The following is a 16,452-nucleotide window of genomic DNA, read 5'->3' as shown; positions in this document are numbered from 1 at the left end:
TTACCCTAGATGAGCCAATTAGGATTTCCCCACTAGATGGGAAATTAGGGTCTCCCCCCTAAATACACAAAAAAAAAAGTCAAAGCCTGACTTTTTTTTTGTGTATTTAGGGGAGACCCTAATTTCTCATCTAGTGGGGAAATCCTAATTGGCTCATCTAGTGTGTGTGTGTGTGTGGGTTAACCCTTTATTTTTATTGTTCAAGGATTTTGACAATTAAGACCTTAATTATTTTCTAATCCTACTAATACGGTGATCGATGCATTACACATAAATGATCATATGACCTTGGTACACCTACAATGTGGTAACTAAGTTTCCACTGCAACCATTCCCTTGAAATTGGACGAATCCAAATCAAGATACATAAAGTCAAATATGAACACAATTGAGGTTTACAAAGATCAATGAGTACCTTGAAATACAACTAAATGGTGGTCAAACTCTTACAAATAAAATAACACTAACTATAGCAAATAATAATGTTTTCAAACTCTTCCTATAGGCTGACTCTCTGAAGACTTTACTATCATCCATTTCTACAACTATTTGAATCACAAAGCACGCAACTACTCCTTGAAATTAAAAATTCGCTATTGCCTTTTTATCTACGTTTGGCTAGCATGTAATGATATCTCCCAAGTTTACTCAATAAGGAAATGAGCAGTGGCCTAAAGAAACTGTCACGGTTTACACCCTACATACTTCCAATTTGATCATCAGCTCGCACAATAAGCATATGACCAGCCTTTAAAAAATAAGTTGGTGAGATGAATATTTGAAGAAATTTGATATAGGATTACTGATTTATATTAGTTAGATCTCACGATTCAGTTACAATACAAATATAGCCAATAGTGAAAGTACATAAACGTACGATCTTACCAATTTTCTGAGGTAATGATAACACATCAAATCCCACTGCTTTCGGAATCTACATCATCCAAAAATCTATAAAATCATACCTATAGCAGTGAGTTAACGAAAAAAATTGAAGTATTAAACATGTTAAGATATGCGTAAAAGAAATTTTTTGCATGTACTGACGTTTATATACAAAATTTCTCAGAGCAATGTAATGCAAAATTAACAAAATAATTGAGAGATGCAAGCCTCAACTGCGAAAAGAATGGAAAACGTTTAATAACAATGAAAATTGTTCGATGTGTTTAAGAACTTGACAAACAATTCTAATTAACAATTAGATGAAGATCGCCCTCCCTGAGCTGTGGCTGAAGATATGACTCTATATATCTTTGTCTTTTTTAGCGCGTCGTGAGATTGTGCATCGAGATAGTGCTAGAGGAACAATACTCACAGGAAGTTGGTACTGAATCTGGACTTGAGTTGTTTGAGAGTTGTTCGCTCGATTCTCCGAGAACTATTTGTAATTACTTGGCACAATTGATTATAAGTAGCTAACTACTTGAAGCAGGGCATTGTGACATATATGTGCTATAACAAAAACATATTGCACTAACAAACATTCAATATTTTAATGTTAAAAACACATTTAATTTAATTTTTATTGTAACCATAGTTTCATTCAAAACCTGTAGATTAGAGATTTCTTTTATTTTCTTTTTTATAGTCAACGGTAAAAACCAAATAAAACGTATCCGTATTGAAAATTGTGTGAAATACTCTACGTACCTGGGTTTCATTAACAACATGAGGTCAGATTTGCAAATCCAACATTCCTTGTTCAGCATATACGAATGGCTGTTGTAGCCAAAAAAATAATAATAATTTAATAAAAGAAAAATCAAGATGTGATAGCATTGCATTACAGGAACATTCCCCACAAAAATAAATCACATGAATTCCTATGTTCGACTGCAAATGGGAAAAGTAGACAATACATACTCAATTATAGCTTAGAAAACGTAAAATGAGTTTTTATGAGAGAGAGAAAAGTGAAAATGTATACTTTATTAAAAATAAAAATTATTTAAAAAATATATATACAATGGAAAAGATTACGCACACATACATCAGGTTCAGTAACAATGTCAGCTCGAAATTGTTGTCGTTGCTTGGTCGCAGAGGTCTCACATCCACCTGCAAGAAGGAAAATTATCCTCTGTGTTGAGGATGCGTCTAGGAAATTGTGTTAGATACTTTGATCACAAATAAATAAATAAATAAAAAGGCTTGCATACCTAAGCTAAATCCACCCTTTGAACTCGAGCTTGTCCTCGCACTATAGCGCAATGAGTTGGTGCATCCTCTTGGTCTGTCATGATTTCTTTCAAAGCAAAAGAGTGTTTGCTAAACTATAAAGGCATACATTTGAAAGAGTATCAAAATAGTAAAAAAATGTATAGATAAAATCCAAATTATGTCAGTAGATGGACAAAGCATCTTGAACAGACTAATGGAAATTATATATTATCTAGAAGCACTTCAAATCTAGACAATAAAAAACATTGTTATGCAGCGTTAAGTTTTGAATAGATGCATGTTATGGAAGATAATGAACTTACCACTGTTTAGCTCTGTAAAAATTTCGCAACATGCCGACCGAACACGTGTGTGAATTCACCTAATTGAGATCCATAGATTACTAGTATACTACATAGCATTGGGGGCGTGAGCGGAGAGGGAGAGGGAGATGAAGAGAAGAAAAATGAAGACAGACAAACATAAACCAACCAAATCACTCCCCCCCTCCGGCCCAGAACGTTCACTCCGCTCACTTGATGATCAGAAGTCATTAAACTAACACCCACATTTTATATTATCTTTTTCTCCAAATAGGTTACTAATTAGCATTGATTGTTTCCCCGGATTATAAAACTGTTAACAAAAGTTCTAAGCCAAAACAACTTGGTAGGAATTGCAATCAAATGGTTACACTGGAAAAGGGAGAGAGAGTATTAAAAATGAGTAGGAGCGTAGCAGAAAACTTAAAGTTCCATAGACTCCCGAAGTGCTTAAAAATGCAATTAAACTGCCAAGTTCAAAGACCAATTGAATTTGATAAAAAAAAAAATAGTTTACTCTTTATGCTATTTTGCAAGCATAATCTTGCTATTTAGACTTTACGCTAAATAAACTAAATAAACTGTAGTGATAGCTAAATACCCTAAACAATTGATGACTCTATACTTGAATATTATTTCCAGATTGGCCTTTAGTATCCAAGGATTTATGTTGCTTCTCTATGATTAACAGAAGCTTAACCACCAATAGACGAATGATATGCTTAACAATAGCTTTTGTGGTTCAACAACCAACCAAAATGTCAAAATGTGAGGAAGAAAAGGAAACATAAAAATAAGTAGTCAATCGTTAATTGTTGTGATTTTTTCCCTCACTCAAACGGTAACTTTCTCATAGATTCTCTGAACACTTGAGCAGGGTATTGTTTTTGTATTAAAATTAAACAGTATAGACGGTATAAAAGTCCATTGTATTAGATGGTTTATTAATTATGCAGTATTGTTCAAGACGGAGATTCTTCATTTCTTCAATTTATTTGAGTTATGAAAAAGGAGGATGAAAACAGGAAAAGATTACAGCCATCTGGATTCAGAAGGGAGAGAAGAAGAGAAAAAAGATACCACGCAGCACTTCGGGATTTTCATGGGGAACACGATTAGAAAAGAATTAATGAGTATCTCATCTAGGCCCATTTCTATATCCAGCCCAAACACAAAATATTCAAGTACCCAAAAATAAATCAAGAAACGAAAATTGGGAATAGAAATCAATGTTGTTTACTTGTTAGCGGCTTATTGGATATTTTCTCCAGTACATCAATGATTCCCCAACACCATCAACTGATTCATCCACGAAATAACTACAGCGACAACGGGCACCATAATATTGTTCACAATCTTACAAACAAATAATTCATTGTATTAAATATACTACAGTGGCACAAATTGAGAAAATAACAAGAACTAGTCCAATATCCTACAAACTTTTTTACAGCATGTCTGATACTGAGCGAGACTCTCATTTGGTGTGTGGTGATCTTGTCTCCCGAAGTTTTCTTTCATCTGAAAGTAGCGTGGCAAACCTGTAAACAACATTACGAAACATTAGTCATGCGAGTACCATAGAGCAGTTACTCTTGTATAGTTGCATGTTCGCTTTTATTGTAGAATATTGATACTCTGAGATGTCTAAAAGCATGAAGTTGTAACAATTCCATGTAGGTACTACTTTATGAGAGCCTCCTCATTAGTGCCACCATTGTTCACTGGCTCTATGAGACCTGTTTCCAAATTCACCCTTGAAACTGGCTTCTTCAACAACCTTTCCCCAATTACTACAAGATTGTCCAAGTTTTCTTTTGTTGCAATATCAACAGATGATTCCGTGTTGCTCAACGTATCCTCCTGGTTTTAGATTTTAAAAGCAAAGGTGGCAAAAGTCAGTAATCTCTAAAATTTTGGAAAAGCCATCAAAATGTTATGTTGATGATGATTAGAACTTAAACTTATATATAAATGTTTACTTGAATTCTTAGGTAATTGGCTTCTGACTTAAGAGCTTGGAAAACCACACTAATGTGGTAATCAACCATATCTGCACTAGATTGCGTAAACACTTCAACTAATGGAGTTGAACCATCAGCAGTGAGCCAACCCAATATCCCCCATTTGGCTGCCATACTAGCATCGTACTTTTCTTGTGTCTTTGCTGCACCGGTACCTAGCGATATAACTAGAAATCGAGTATAGTCCAATGGTTGAATTGGGGCGAAATCTGAATTCTCATGGAGAATCTGCTTGGTCATTTCACTGATTGCAACCAGAGCCTGGAATCAACATTGGGTCAAAACACATATATTAGCTACTTTGCACTGATCAATGCTATTTTGTTAGATCTTGTTATTGTTTAGTGACACGTATGTTATGTATATTTACCGGATTATTAGCAGCTACACCACCATCCACAAGGTTAAACTCAATGGAATTTCCTTGTAAATCTATATTTTCGAAATAATGAGCTGGAAGGTAAGTAGGCGCCGCAGAGGTGCTAATGCATATGTCAGATAGTCGAGCATCCAAGGCAGCATCTATCTTCACCTGCAACAGTAAAATATGATGATCATTTTGCAAATACTTCTTGGCTACTATCCCGGTACCCCTTAATTAAGTCACAAGAAAAATTGAGACAGAGAGAAGAAAAAATAAGAAGAAAGAATGAGATTAAAGATCGAGTAAATTCATTATCTTTATCATAGTACTAAAGATCGAGTAAACTCATTATCTTAATCAGAGTACGCTAAATAAAGAGAAGGACATATTATAATGGCTATTGATAACACACATTTATTAGAAAACACTAATCATTTAGTTTTCATTATTAAACAAGAGTAAACAAAGTTAGATTATGAATCAACTAATATTAGTTTGTTGATTAACACAAGTTTCTGACACCGATTATCCCCTAATGTGTTGCACTTAAACTAATGGATATGGTAACTCTCGTGTGATGTGGAGGCAATTTAGTGATTATTTAGTGATACATCATATTCCATTGTTTCGAACCTAGTTTCTTGAGTTTTAAGCAACAACCTATGTATATGAAGACGGGTTTTTATTTGATTTTTGGTGGGTTTTTTTAAGTCAGCACGACTTGATCCCATGACCAAACTAGCCAATAGTCAATCACAGTACCAACAGATCAATGGGGTCGTGGACTCGTGGTGAGGGCTTTTTATTTAAAAGACAGAATGTCGTTGCACACTTGCACTTAAGCTTGTGCAGTACTTAGGTTGCCATGTCAATTTCCATTTTTTTCAAAACCTATTTGTAATGGATTCAAATAAATAATAATTATTAAAAAAAAAGGTGTTACTGTATAGTTTACACACGTCGTTACTTGAGTGAACAAGGCATATGTAAGACAGAGAAGGTTGGGAAGAAGACCAGAACACCAAGGGTATTATATTTTTTGAAGACATCATAGTACATATCCAAAGTCTATGGCACCAATATAATTGCAAAAAAATGGGAATAAATTCAAAGTACGTAGCACTAATTATAAAAAAAAAAAAAGCAAAATAAGTTACATTTTTAGGTAATTTTGCCTACTATGATTATAATGAAAACAATCTTTTACTAGTATTCGAATGTTACAGATTTTCAATATAAATATGAATTTGCAAAACTGTAATTTTATATTGCTCTAGAACAGTAAAATAGTTTGATTAATGTTCTTTGCATTGAGAAAGGGAGGTGGCATGGAATTCGCTCCTAATTAAGCACTTAAGAGAGATGTCCTTCCTATTAGCACCCCCTTAATTACCCATACAATATCCATAGCAAATAAGAGTTACCTCGTAGCTTGAGAAGATGGTTGGCTGAAGTCTCTTGATATCAAATGTAGGTATAACAACATTCGTCAAAGTCTGGTGCAACCTTGTCTCCCCTAATTCATCCCTTGTAAGGCTCCGAAGATACTGTCCGTCATATTTTGGACCCGATATTGATGTGAATAGGTTTATCACTGAAGAAAGCAGTCCGCTGTTGGAGTAAAAAAAGATCATTGAATATTGGCTCTTGTAATTTCTTGAAACATATATCACCTATGATGTACCTTCTTTGTTCGTGTAAATGTATGAGTACCTTCTTTGTGGAAATATTTTTGAGCTATTCTCAAGGTAGAATGGAGTGATATCTTTGGCAGCATACAGAGGACGGTTGTTTTCGTTTGGTGCGGTCAACATGGCTGTCACAAGTCCTCCAGTACTTGTTCCTGCTATTACATCGAAGTAATCTGCAAGTCTAGCATCCTCTCCATCCAGCTTCTACATGAATAACGCCATACTGATAGTTAGAGCAAAATATCTATAATTGAAGCCAAATACACTAGTACATATGCATGTAAATGCATGTTTCCTTGAACATTAATTTCTGTAGACACTTCGCTAGGCATGTGAACGTGATGCTAAGCAAATGCCCCTTTAAAAAAACACCGAAGGACAAGGCCTTTTGTCTTCGGAAAGCAAGTAACAAGGCAAAACAATCGTGCTATCTTGTTCGTCTCAGAAATCAAAAAATTAGCATTTTGTTAGAGAGATGTCAGTTTTGCCCTTTAAATTAAAAGCTCAGTGCATACTGTTCTCACGCAAATGACACATATAGCTAGGCATATACTTTCTTTTCAAAAATTTGGCAAAATAGGTATGCCTGTATAATCATGTATATTTACCTGGAGTTCTGACTCTAGGAAAGCAAGTATTGTTCCTGGGATAATCCCTCTTATTCCACCTCCATCAATACTAAGAATTGTAACTAGCTCTCCATAGGCTGGGGGTTGCAAATAAAGTGAACTTGATTTCTGCATTAGGGACTATTAGTGAAGGCAAACTAATGAATAAGAAAAGCCAAACAGAGCATTGATAGTATTGTAAACAATTAAGACAACTATCAAATGCAGTTTTAGTACTGCTCTGGGTACTTAAGTTTAGTCATGATCAAGATGTATTTATATAGCATACTGGTTCTTGAAGCTCGAGGGAAAATTATATTTTTCTTTATTTATTTAAGTGTCACTTACTTTTTCAATACCCCAAAGGGTTTTGACTTGAACATAATTTCTTGTACTATACGAGAATGCTCCGACATTAAACAACAAGCGTAAAAAAACAAAAATAAAGGTAAACACGACGTTAAAATTCTGCTCATTCAGTGATTTAGACATGTCCCATGATATTCAAGGAGATTGCGTGGTAATAATCTATTTTCTGGCTTAGAAAAAATAAAAATTATAGGAGTTCGTGCCCCGGTTATATTAATGAATTTCAGTGGTCCGTCCCTTGCATTTTTACCTTTGCCCCTTCTAGAGGAAATGCATGAGTTGTCCTCTCGGTCCTCGGCGCCAAAATGAACTGAGTCTATGTTTGATTCACCACGGAAAATGTTACCGCAGGAGTCCACTTTTGGTGGATGAATGCAATATCCACATAAACCTAAGAATTATGAACAGTGGGGATTGTTAGGACTAGAGTAATATGTCATTGTTGCTTGACCGTGAGTGAGATCTCGATCAGCCTTCTTTACTTAAAACAAGTTACTAATTTAAAACAGATTTTTCCTTCCTCGTCTGAATCAAATAAAATGGATTTTCTGACCAACCTAAGAAGCCAAGATGATGATTATACGTTTTCACCTTCAAAAGAGTAGATTTTGTTGCGGGAAAATTGTAGCCATGGAGGCAAGGAAGGAAGCTTGTTCACTGATCGTTTCTATGTACACGTATTATTTCTTTTTTTTACAATGATTATCTAATATAATAGAGAAGACTGATATGAGGAATTTAAGTTAAGTAGTGGTACTAATTAAAACTCCGAAAGATAATTTAAGACTTAGATCTAATTTAATGACTCGAGATATGTATACAAATAATTTTGGACTCCCAAATCTGATGGGATAAAACAAGCAGAGTACGTTTAAAAAAATAAAATCTCTCTTCTATCCCGTTCATTTATATAGTAGTAATTAATATAAATTGTCCAGATTGATTTCGATAATAGATATCCACTGGATTTTAGATTTTGGATCTGGGAATAGGCGTGGCCACCCGAGCTCTTTTAGATATTTTACTTGCCTAAAACACTTTTAGTAAAAAAGAAAAATCAGTAAAATTTCTTATAGTTAGATTCCAAAACTAAAATTCTATGTAAGCTATATGTTCGTGGTAAGCTAATAATTCGGTCATTTCCTTTTTGAATCCGATACTTTTAAAAATATGAGAGAAGCACATAAGATTTGTACATTTGGAGTATTTCCATGACATGTCACTGGGCATTTGATCCACTTCTTTCATAATAATAGCTAGAGCTAGTACTTATTTGTCATGAAAGTATACATAGAACTATATAAGTGAATTATGCACATGAGTCATTTGAAAATACTACCAAGCTCGGCACAATAATCTTGGAGTTCTATATATGTTACCATGAATTCTGCAGATTCACCGAGAATTCCCAAATTTCTACATTTAGGTCAAACGACACCTTTTCAATGAACTCCATGGCCTCTTTCAAACAATTTTGTACTCTCCAAAATGTTCTTTACACTCAGATAATGCTCCATGGTTGCTCATTGATTCAAACTGCAACATCCCCTAATCAAATATGACACCACATGCTATAAATATTTGTGCATCGGGTGTTAGTCCCATTTCTTTGAATTAATTAAATAGATCGATGACATCTTCTCTACACCCATTTTTTGCGAGACCTATTGTCATGGTACTTCTAATAACGTTGTTGAGTAGCAATATAACGCTTAGCAACACATAACGATTTAATATTTGGAAAATTTGTTTTCAGTTCTGCGGGTAAGAAATAAGTTCTACACAGTCCTAGTGTGCTTATACAATCAACCTAGCTAGTTAAGAGTTAAAACCCCTTCTGATAATTAACCTCCAAAAGTTTTCAACAATAAAAGCCTTCTAAGATAGATTGCATAGTTACAAAAAAAAAAATGATAAATATGTGACAATAAAGTAGGAAAATAGACAAATAAAACATTATTTGTACAGGACGTAGATAGAACACTTTCTAGGATTGTTTGTTTGTTCATGAACTCCCATGACGGTATTTAACGGAAATAAAATTGCCACCACAAAGGGAAACGCTCTTGAATGATAATGCTCCGACTCCTTTAAGTTCATAGATGTGTTTCTTTCAACATGTTGAGTTAGCAATCCACCAAAGACAATCAATTTCGTTAAAGAAGTCTGGATATTATTGATGAGGTTTTGCAATCAAAGAACTTAACATAAGTGAAACATTGCCTGGAATGAGGGACTTTTTGTTTCTCTTCTTCTCCCTTTTATATTTTAATAAAAATATATACTAAAAAGTGACAAATATATAACAATAGAGGTAAGGAAATAGACAAATAAAAAATTATTTGTACATGACATAAATAGAACACTTTCTAGGATTGTTATTTGTTTGTTCAACAACTCCCACAACAGTATTTAACGGAAATAAAATGAAAAAATTATTGACATGGGTATTGAACTATAGTGGATTTTACATTATGGGTACTGTATATATATATTTTTTTTGCAAAATAGCGTACCGTATATTTCAAATATTGCCAATATGAGTACTCGTTATGTACGCCGTTAAGTATTTATACGTATTTGATGATTTGGCAAACGGAGTCAACTAATTTCAAATTTTGACCGTTGTACAATTATGAAGCAAAAAAAATTTGACCGTTGCAAAATTAGTTTACTCCGTTTGCCAAATCATCAAATACGTATAAATACTTAACAGCGTACATAACCAGTACCCATATTAGCAATATTTGAAATATATAGTACCCTATTTTGCAAAAATAATAATGCAGTACTCATAATATAAAATCCCCTATAGTTCAGTACTCATGTCAATAATTTTTTCAAATAAAATTGTCACTACAAAGGGAAGTGCTCTTAAGTGGTACATGCTCCGACTCCTTAAGTGCATAGATGTCAAAGAGCTTACATGTGTTTCTTTTCAGCATGTTTAATTAGCAATCAACCAAAGACTATCAATTTCGTCAAAGAAGTTTGAATATTATTGATGAGGTTTTGCAATCAAATGGTTTTGCAATCAAATTAAAGAACATAAAATTCATAATTAAACACATTAGAGTAAAACACTGGCCGGAATGATGGACTAGCTCTTTGTTTCTATTCTTCTCTCTTTTTCTAATTTTTATTACTAATAAAGGAAAATTGTAAGTTTAGCAGCAGATTTGGAAAATTGCAAGGAAAATCACATTGAAGATATGAAGAAGCATACAAATAGTAGAATATATGAGTTGTTAAGTACTCTTTTATATTAAGTACTTGGCAAAAGTAAAAAGGGATGACCTGATTTCATCAAAATTTAGCAAATCTTTAGATCTAGCAGCCAACTTCCAAATAAGACGGTGTTTTATAATTGACATTAAAAGTGTTTGATTCCTAATATAGCAAACTAAGTTCTACAAATCACCTATTTTCACATATTTTTTTGCAAATTATTTTATTTGGTAAAATATAAAGAAAGTGAAAATGCACTCAAACTCTCCAAAAAAATGTTTCACGTGGCATTGTAGGTTATTAGAAAATGTTATCTCTCATATTAGAGTATCACCTAGGAGAGAGAAAAATTTCTTTTAGAGGTCTCTACTTTAGTATATAGATATTAGGTATTTGTTATTGACAGACCCAAAAAAAAACAATTATTACAAGTGTGCCATTGGTCCTAAAAAATCCAAAAAAAAAACAAATATTACAAGTGTGTCATTGGTCCCAAAAAGTTGAATTCGAAAACCCCAAGCTTAAACGACCCGGCTAGGTCGTTCATTGTGCAAACCCAACGATATGGCCACATCATTTAGACTAAGTCCTCATTAGTCCAAACGGTGTGGTCACATCGTTGGGGACTTAGTCCAAACGGTGTGGCCACACCGGTCAAGAGGCCAAAAGAAACAAAACTTTATATTTTTTTCAAAGTTCAAATCCCAAACGGTGTGGGCCACACCGTTTGGACTAAGTCCCCAACGATATGACCACACCGTTTGGACTAAGTTCCCAACGATATGGCCACACCGTTTGGGATTTGAACTTTGAAAAAATATAAAATTCTGTTTTTTGGCCTTTTAACCAGTGTGGCCATATCGTTGGGTTTACACAATGAACGACTTAGCCGGGTCGTTTAAGCTTGGGGTTTTCGAATTCAATTTTTTGGAACCAATAGCACACTTGTATTAATTGTTTTTTTTCTTGGACTTTTGGGACCAATGACGCACTTGTAATAATTGTTTTTTTTTTGGACTTTTTGGGACCAATGACACACTTGTAATAATTGTTTTTTTTGTTGGGGTTTGCCCAACACAATATGGAGTCCGTTAGTAATAGGACTCCATAGATATAGATATAGATAATAGATAGTAAAAGTAGATACATCTAAAAGAGATTTTTAGATATAGATATAGATGAACCATATAGAAAACACCATATTACCAAAACCCATATTACCAAAACTCCATGTTACCTTCAAACAATAGATGAACCAAATTTGAATGATGAAAGGGTAAAAAAAACAATTTAATTAATATAGAAGGTAATATGGAGTTTTCTTCAAAATGTAATAGAAATGTCAAAGGTAATGACAATTTTTATAAATTTTGTAAGCTAGAATCAAAATTGTTGTAAGAATAAAGAGTAATGCCGCGTCGACGAGCTACTGCACGGTTTGAGTTTCAGGAAGCACATACATGAAACTCCTTATGGCCCATTGGTTCTTTGGAATACACATAAAAATCAATTGCAATTGAAGCACATAATCACAGCTCTACAAATCTGAATTTTAATAGATAATTGAAACATACATTACTAACATTTATGCAATATTTTGTTCAAATTGAACACAATCATTTGAACAAAGCAACTAAAAAAAGGCCAAAAACAATTTAAATTGGAAATTTAAATTAAAATCGTACATCAAATTAAATTACCATATATGTATGTGTAAATTAATATTTAAAATGAGATACCAACTTAGATTACCAAATTAAACGGCGTGATTAAGTCAAAGACAATTTCTAGTATTTTAACATATGACAACCATTTTGGAAGACACATCACTCAGAGCACCTAGCAGTTTAGTACTGCAAATCGAATACCTATTATCTTGTTCAGATATCAATTTTAGACTCTTTCTGTAGATTTCCAATTTAACACATTAGCAAAGTTTTATTTTCGGTAAAGAACACATTAGCAAAGTTAACAACCCTTGACGTGTTATATTTATATTCGTGTCGTACCAGCCATAAGCTTATCGACATAAGAATTAAATAAACATGAGCAATGCCGTCAAGTTTTCTTTGTTAGTTGTGCTTAGTAAATTGAATCTGCAAAGTACTAATTTGATCCTTAATTCTTAATATGGTATTACATTGTTTAGTGGTAGGCTTTATCAACTCAGAGTACCAAGTCAATGTCAAACTCCAAAGCTGAAATTCTTTAGAGCTTGAGAGCTTCACATAATACCAATTAACACCTGTTCAGTTTGGCCTTAATTTGAGCATATTCGAAGGGATATTCCAGGTGTATCATATTCTGACTGCATTGAGTCTCACTTGAATTTCAGTTTATCTTCCTCATGATAGCGAGTATTAGTGTTAGCCTTTCACAATGACGAGGGAGTAGCCATTCCTTCAGCTCGCAGTTCACAGCGTGTTATTTTATCATACTAGATTGATGCACGCACAATTTGCGTTTTGCTTAAAGAATAGAAAGGCAATATCTTCAATTGACTAAAAAATAGGGGTACAATAGTCAACACAATGACTTTATTTAAAACATAGAAGGGCAATATTGTTAGGGGCTATTTGTTTTTTTGGGTTAAGTTATAAGAGGGTCTTATAAGACCATGTGTTATAAGAGGGTCTTATAAGATGGTCTTATAAAGTGGTTTGTTTTTAATTTTAAGTTCCTCTTATAAGCACTTGTAAAAATAGAAAAAACAAATACATGACATCTTATAGATGGTTATTTGACAAATATAACCCTACTTTTTTATCACATTTAACTTGAATATATTAATTTGAAATAAACGTATAGTTTGATTTTCGGTTTCAAATCAATTTTGATAATTAGAATATCAATTTTAGGAAACTACCTTAATTGGCGGTGGTAGTGGTAGTGGTCTTAATAGCACGGTGGTGGTGGTAGTGGAGGTGATGATATTGGTTTTAATAGCATGGTGATGGTGGTGGTAGTAGAAGTGGTGGATGTCTTAAAAGCACGGTGGTGGTGGTGGTAATAGTTTTAATAGTACGGTGGTGGTGGTAGTGGAGGTGAAGATATTGGTCTTAATAGTACGGTAGTAGTAGTGGTGGTGGAGGTTTTAATAGCACAGTGGTGGTGGTGATATTCTTAATAGTTCGATGGTAGTGGTGGTGGAGGTAATGATGGTGGTGGTAGTAGTGGTGGTGATGGTGGTGGTGGCAGTGGCGGCAGTGGTGGTGGTGGTGGTGGTAGTCGGTGGTGGTTAGGGTAATGGAGTTATTTAGAAAATAAGATAATGAAAATGGAAGAAGAGATAAATGAGGCTATGGGTATATGGACGGGGGTGTTTGAGTCATTTTTCAAGTTATAAGACTTATAAAATTGAAGTAGATCTAATTTTGGTACTTATAGAATTAGAGCCTCTTATAAGACATTTCTAGTAGAATACCTCTTATAAGAGGCAAAAAACAAACCAAAAAAATGTCTAAAATCACTGGGCCACATCTTATAAGAGGCAAAAACAAATGGCTCCTTAATTGACTAAAAAACAAAAGGTACAATAGTAAAAACATAGACAAAGAGATTTAGAGTTACATTTTTTAAAAAAAAAAAAAATAGGGCAATACTATTTCACTATTGTGAGACTGTAACTTAGGGCCGCAATCTTTATAATAGTTTAGATTGATAACTTGTGTTGCACACAACCAACACAACCTTAGAAATCAAAAATAATCGTTTGATGAAACCGTGCTCTTTCTCCCCCATTAATGAAATGAAATGGCTATCCTATATGAATTATAGGCACTGACATGTCTTTACTATATGATAGCTGGGTCTTCCGGAATACCCTTCCCACTATCGAGTAGGCCATTTAAAATCTCCTTATTTATTTAATTTAGAAACACCTCATTCACTAAATTTAGAATAAGCCCCACTTTTATTAATATAATTTGAACATGGTCATTTTTTTATTAATAATTTAGAAACACCTCTCTAATAGTCACTTAAATTAAATAATTACTTCTATTTTCCACATTAAAATTAAAACAAGTCCTATTTTATTATTGATAATTTAAAAGAACTTTCATAATGTCACTTAAATAACATAATTATTTTCCATTTTGTTTTAAAAAAATAAATAGACGAGTCTCTCCTATATAATTACAATTACCATTTACAATTAGAATCCAAATAAACCATGTTAACTATCGATCTCGACTCTTGAGTCTCGAGAGACGGGTTTCAAAACTTAAAAAAACTGATGCGTAACAAAATTTGCATACTTGTGTCTTTACAATTACTGAAGCACAACGTGTGTTCTATGCCGTGACTAGAATTGGCGCAATAGCCAATAAACATTATATATACTAGTCACTGTGCCCGTGGTACTCACGTAGAGTCATATTGGAGTTTTCTTTACTTTTTTATTAATTTATACATTTAAAATTACTATTGCACTCTTAAGTACAAACTTTTCTCCCGCACAGACCGAAGTCCACATATTTATTAAAAAAAACTATTTTTAAAATAGCACAATTACCATTTTACCCCCCAAAAAATAAAAAAAATATTAAAAAATTTAAAAGCTGCAAAATGACAAAACTACCCCTGTGACGTGCATAAATCCTCTATTTATCGACCCAAGTAAAGATATAAATTGATATAAATTTAGGGTGTGTGTTTGTTATGATGGAAACACTGTGGAAAGAAAAGAAAAATAATAATGGTCCACCTTTTCCATAGTTTTTAAGGCGTTTGTTTACCCATGGAAAGGAGATGGGCTTTTTCATATGGAAACAAAATCATGGAAATGAAAAAGGTTTTGTGTCCTTAACTAACCCCTGAAAATTTTGTAGAAAGGAAAGGAAAGGAAATAGATAGAGACTTACTACTAATACACCCATGACCCAACAATACAATTATTCCTTTATATAGCTTTTGCAAACAAACATGATTATTCTTTTTCCCAGTTTTTACTTTCCTTTACCAAACACATACCATTTAAAATTATTTCATTTCCATTCCATTCCATTCTATTCCATAGTGGACCACCCATTTTATTTCATTTTCTTTCCATGAGTTAAAATTTAACAAACACACCCTTAAGTTTAAAAGAGGGGAAACAGTAACCGTGAAAGAGTATCACATACACTTCAAATTAGAAAACAGAGACTCAACTTCTGCATCCAGTGATTTAATCCACAATAGTGTAAACAAACACGTCCAAGGAAACAACATGAGAACATGGGTTGATCTTGCAAAAACTCCCTTACGCTGGTTTGGATAATGGGATCTTAGCATAAACAAAATAACAAATATCATCCAGGAAATTAAATAAGAAAGATGAAAGCACTTGGCTCACAAGATTAGAGTATTAGACATTCAAAGTTCTTGAGCTAGTTAGTAGTTAGTACTCAATTACAACCCCGCAATATCACAAACAAAAACTGAAAAAGTAAATTTTCAGCAAGGAACCAAAGTTGTTCACAGGCAGAGAACATCTATTTTACTCCAAAAGTTGAATATTCACGACAAAAATGTGATGTGTCTTCTAAGATCTTTTTTTCTTCACAAAATGCAACTGGAAGTTACATTCTAGGAACAAGAGTCTATTTCTTGGCCCAATATTGTATATTTTGTTACTTCCAAGTTTAACTGAAAACCAGGATTTAGAGTGACTGAACTTCCAATGCACACATTGCCCAC

The 16,452-nt window shown here is 33.5% G+C and overlaps 1 protein-coding gene across 3 annotated transcripts; it reads right to left on the bottom strand.

The window, feature by feature from the left end:
• Positions 1-3,699: 3,699 nt before the first annotated feature.
• Positions 3,700-7,437, bottom strand: LOC147519523 (patatin-like protein 2). Of its 3 annotated transcripts, none has more exons than XM_086591122.1 (7): positions 7,174-7,437; positions 6,588-6,769; positions 6,299-6,485; positions 4,881-5,042; positions 4,469-4,771; positions 4,124-4,349; positions 3,700-4,027 (listed from the first exon to the last, which is right to left on the bottom strand). In XM_086591122.1, exons 1-6 carry the CDS (start codon positions 7,306-7,308, stop codon positions 4,170-4,172), a joined length of 1,149 nt encoding a protein of 382 aa, XP_086447248.1. In that variant the 5' UTR covers positions 7,309-7,437; the 3' UTR covers positions 3,700-4,027; positions 4,124-4,169. The 3 variants fall into 3 exon arrangements, with proteins under 3 accessions (XP_086447248.1, XP_086447245.1, XP_086447247.1); XM_086591119.1 differs by having other exon boundaries at positions 4,174-4,349; XM_086591121.1 differs by lacking the exon at positions 3,700-4,027 and having other exon boundaries at positions 4,102-4,349.
• Between the last annotated feature and the right edge of the window lie 9,015 nt (positions 7,438-16,452).

This window comes from Coptis chinensis, chromosome 2, assembly GCF_015680905.1.
Source record: "Coptis chinensis isolate HL-2020 chromosome 2, ASM1568090v1, whole genome shotgun sequence".
Classification (NCBI taxonomy): Eukaryota; Viridiplantae; Streptophyta; class Magnoliopsida; order Ranunculales; family Ranunculaceae; genus Coptis; species Coptis chinensis.
The sequence above is the reverse complement of the archived record's forward strand: the minus strand, read 5'-3'. Positions and strand labels throughout refer to the sequence as shown.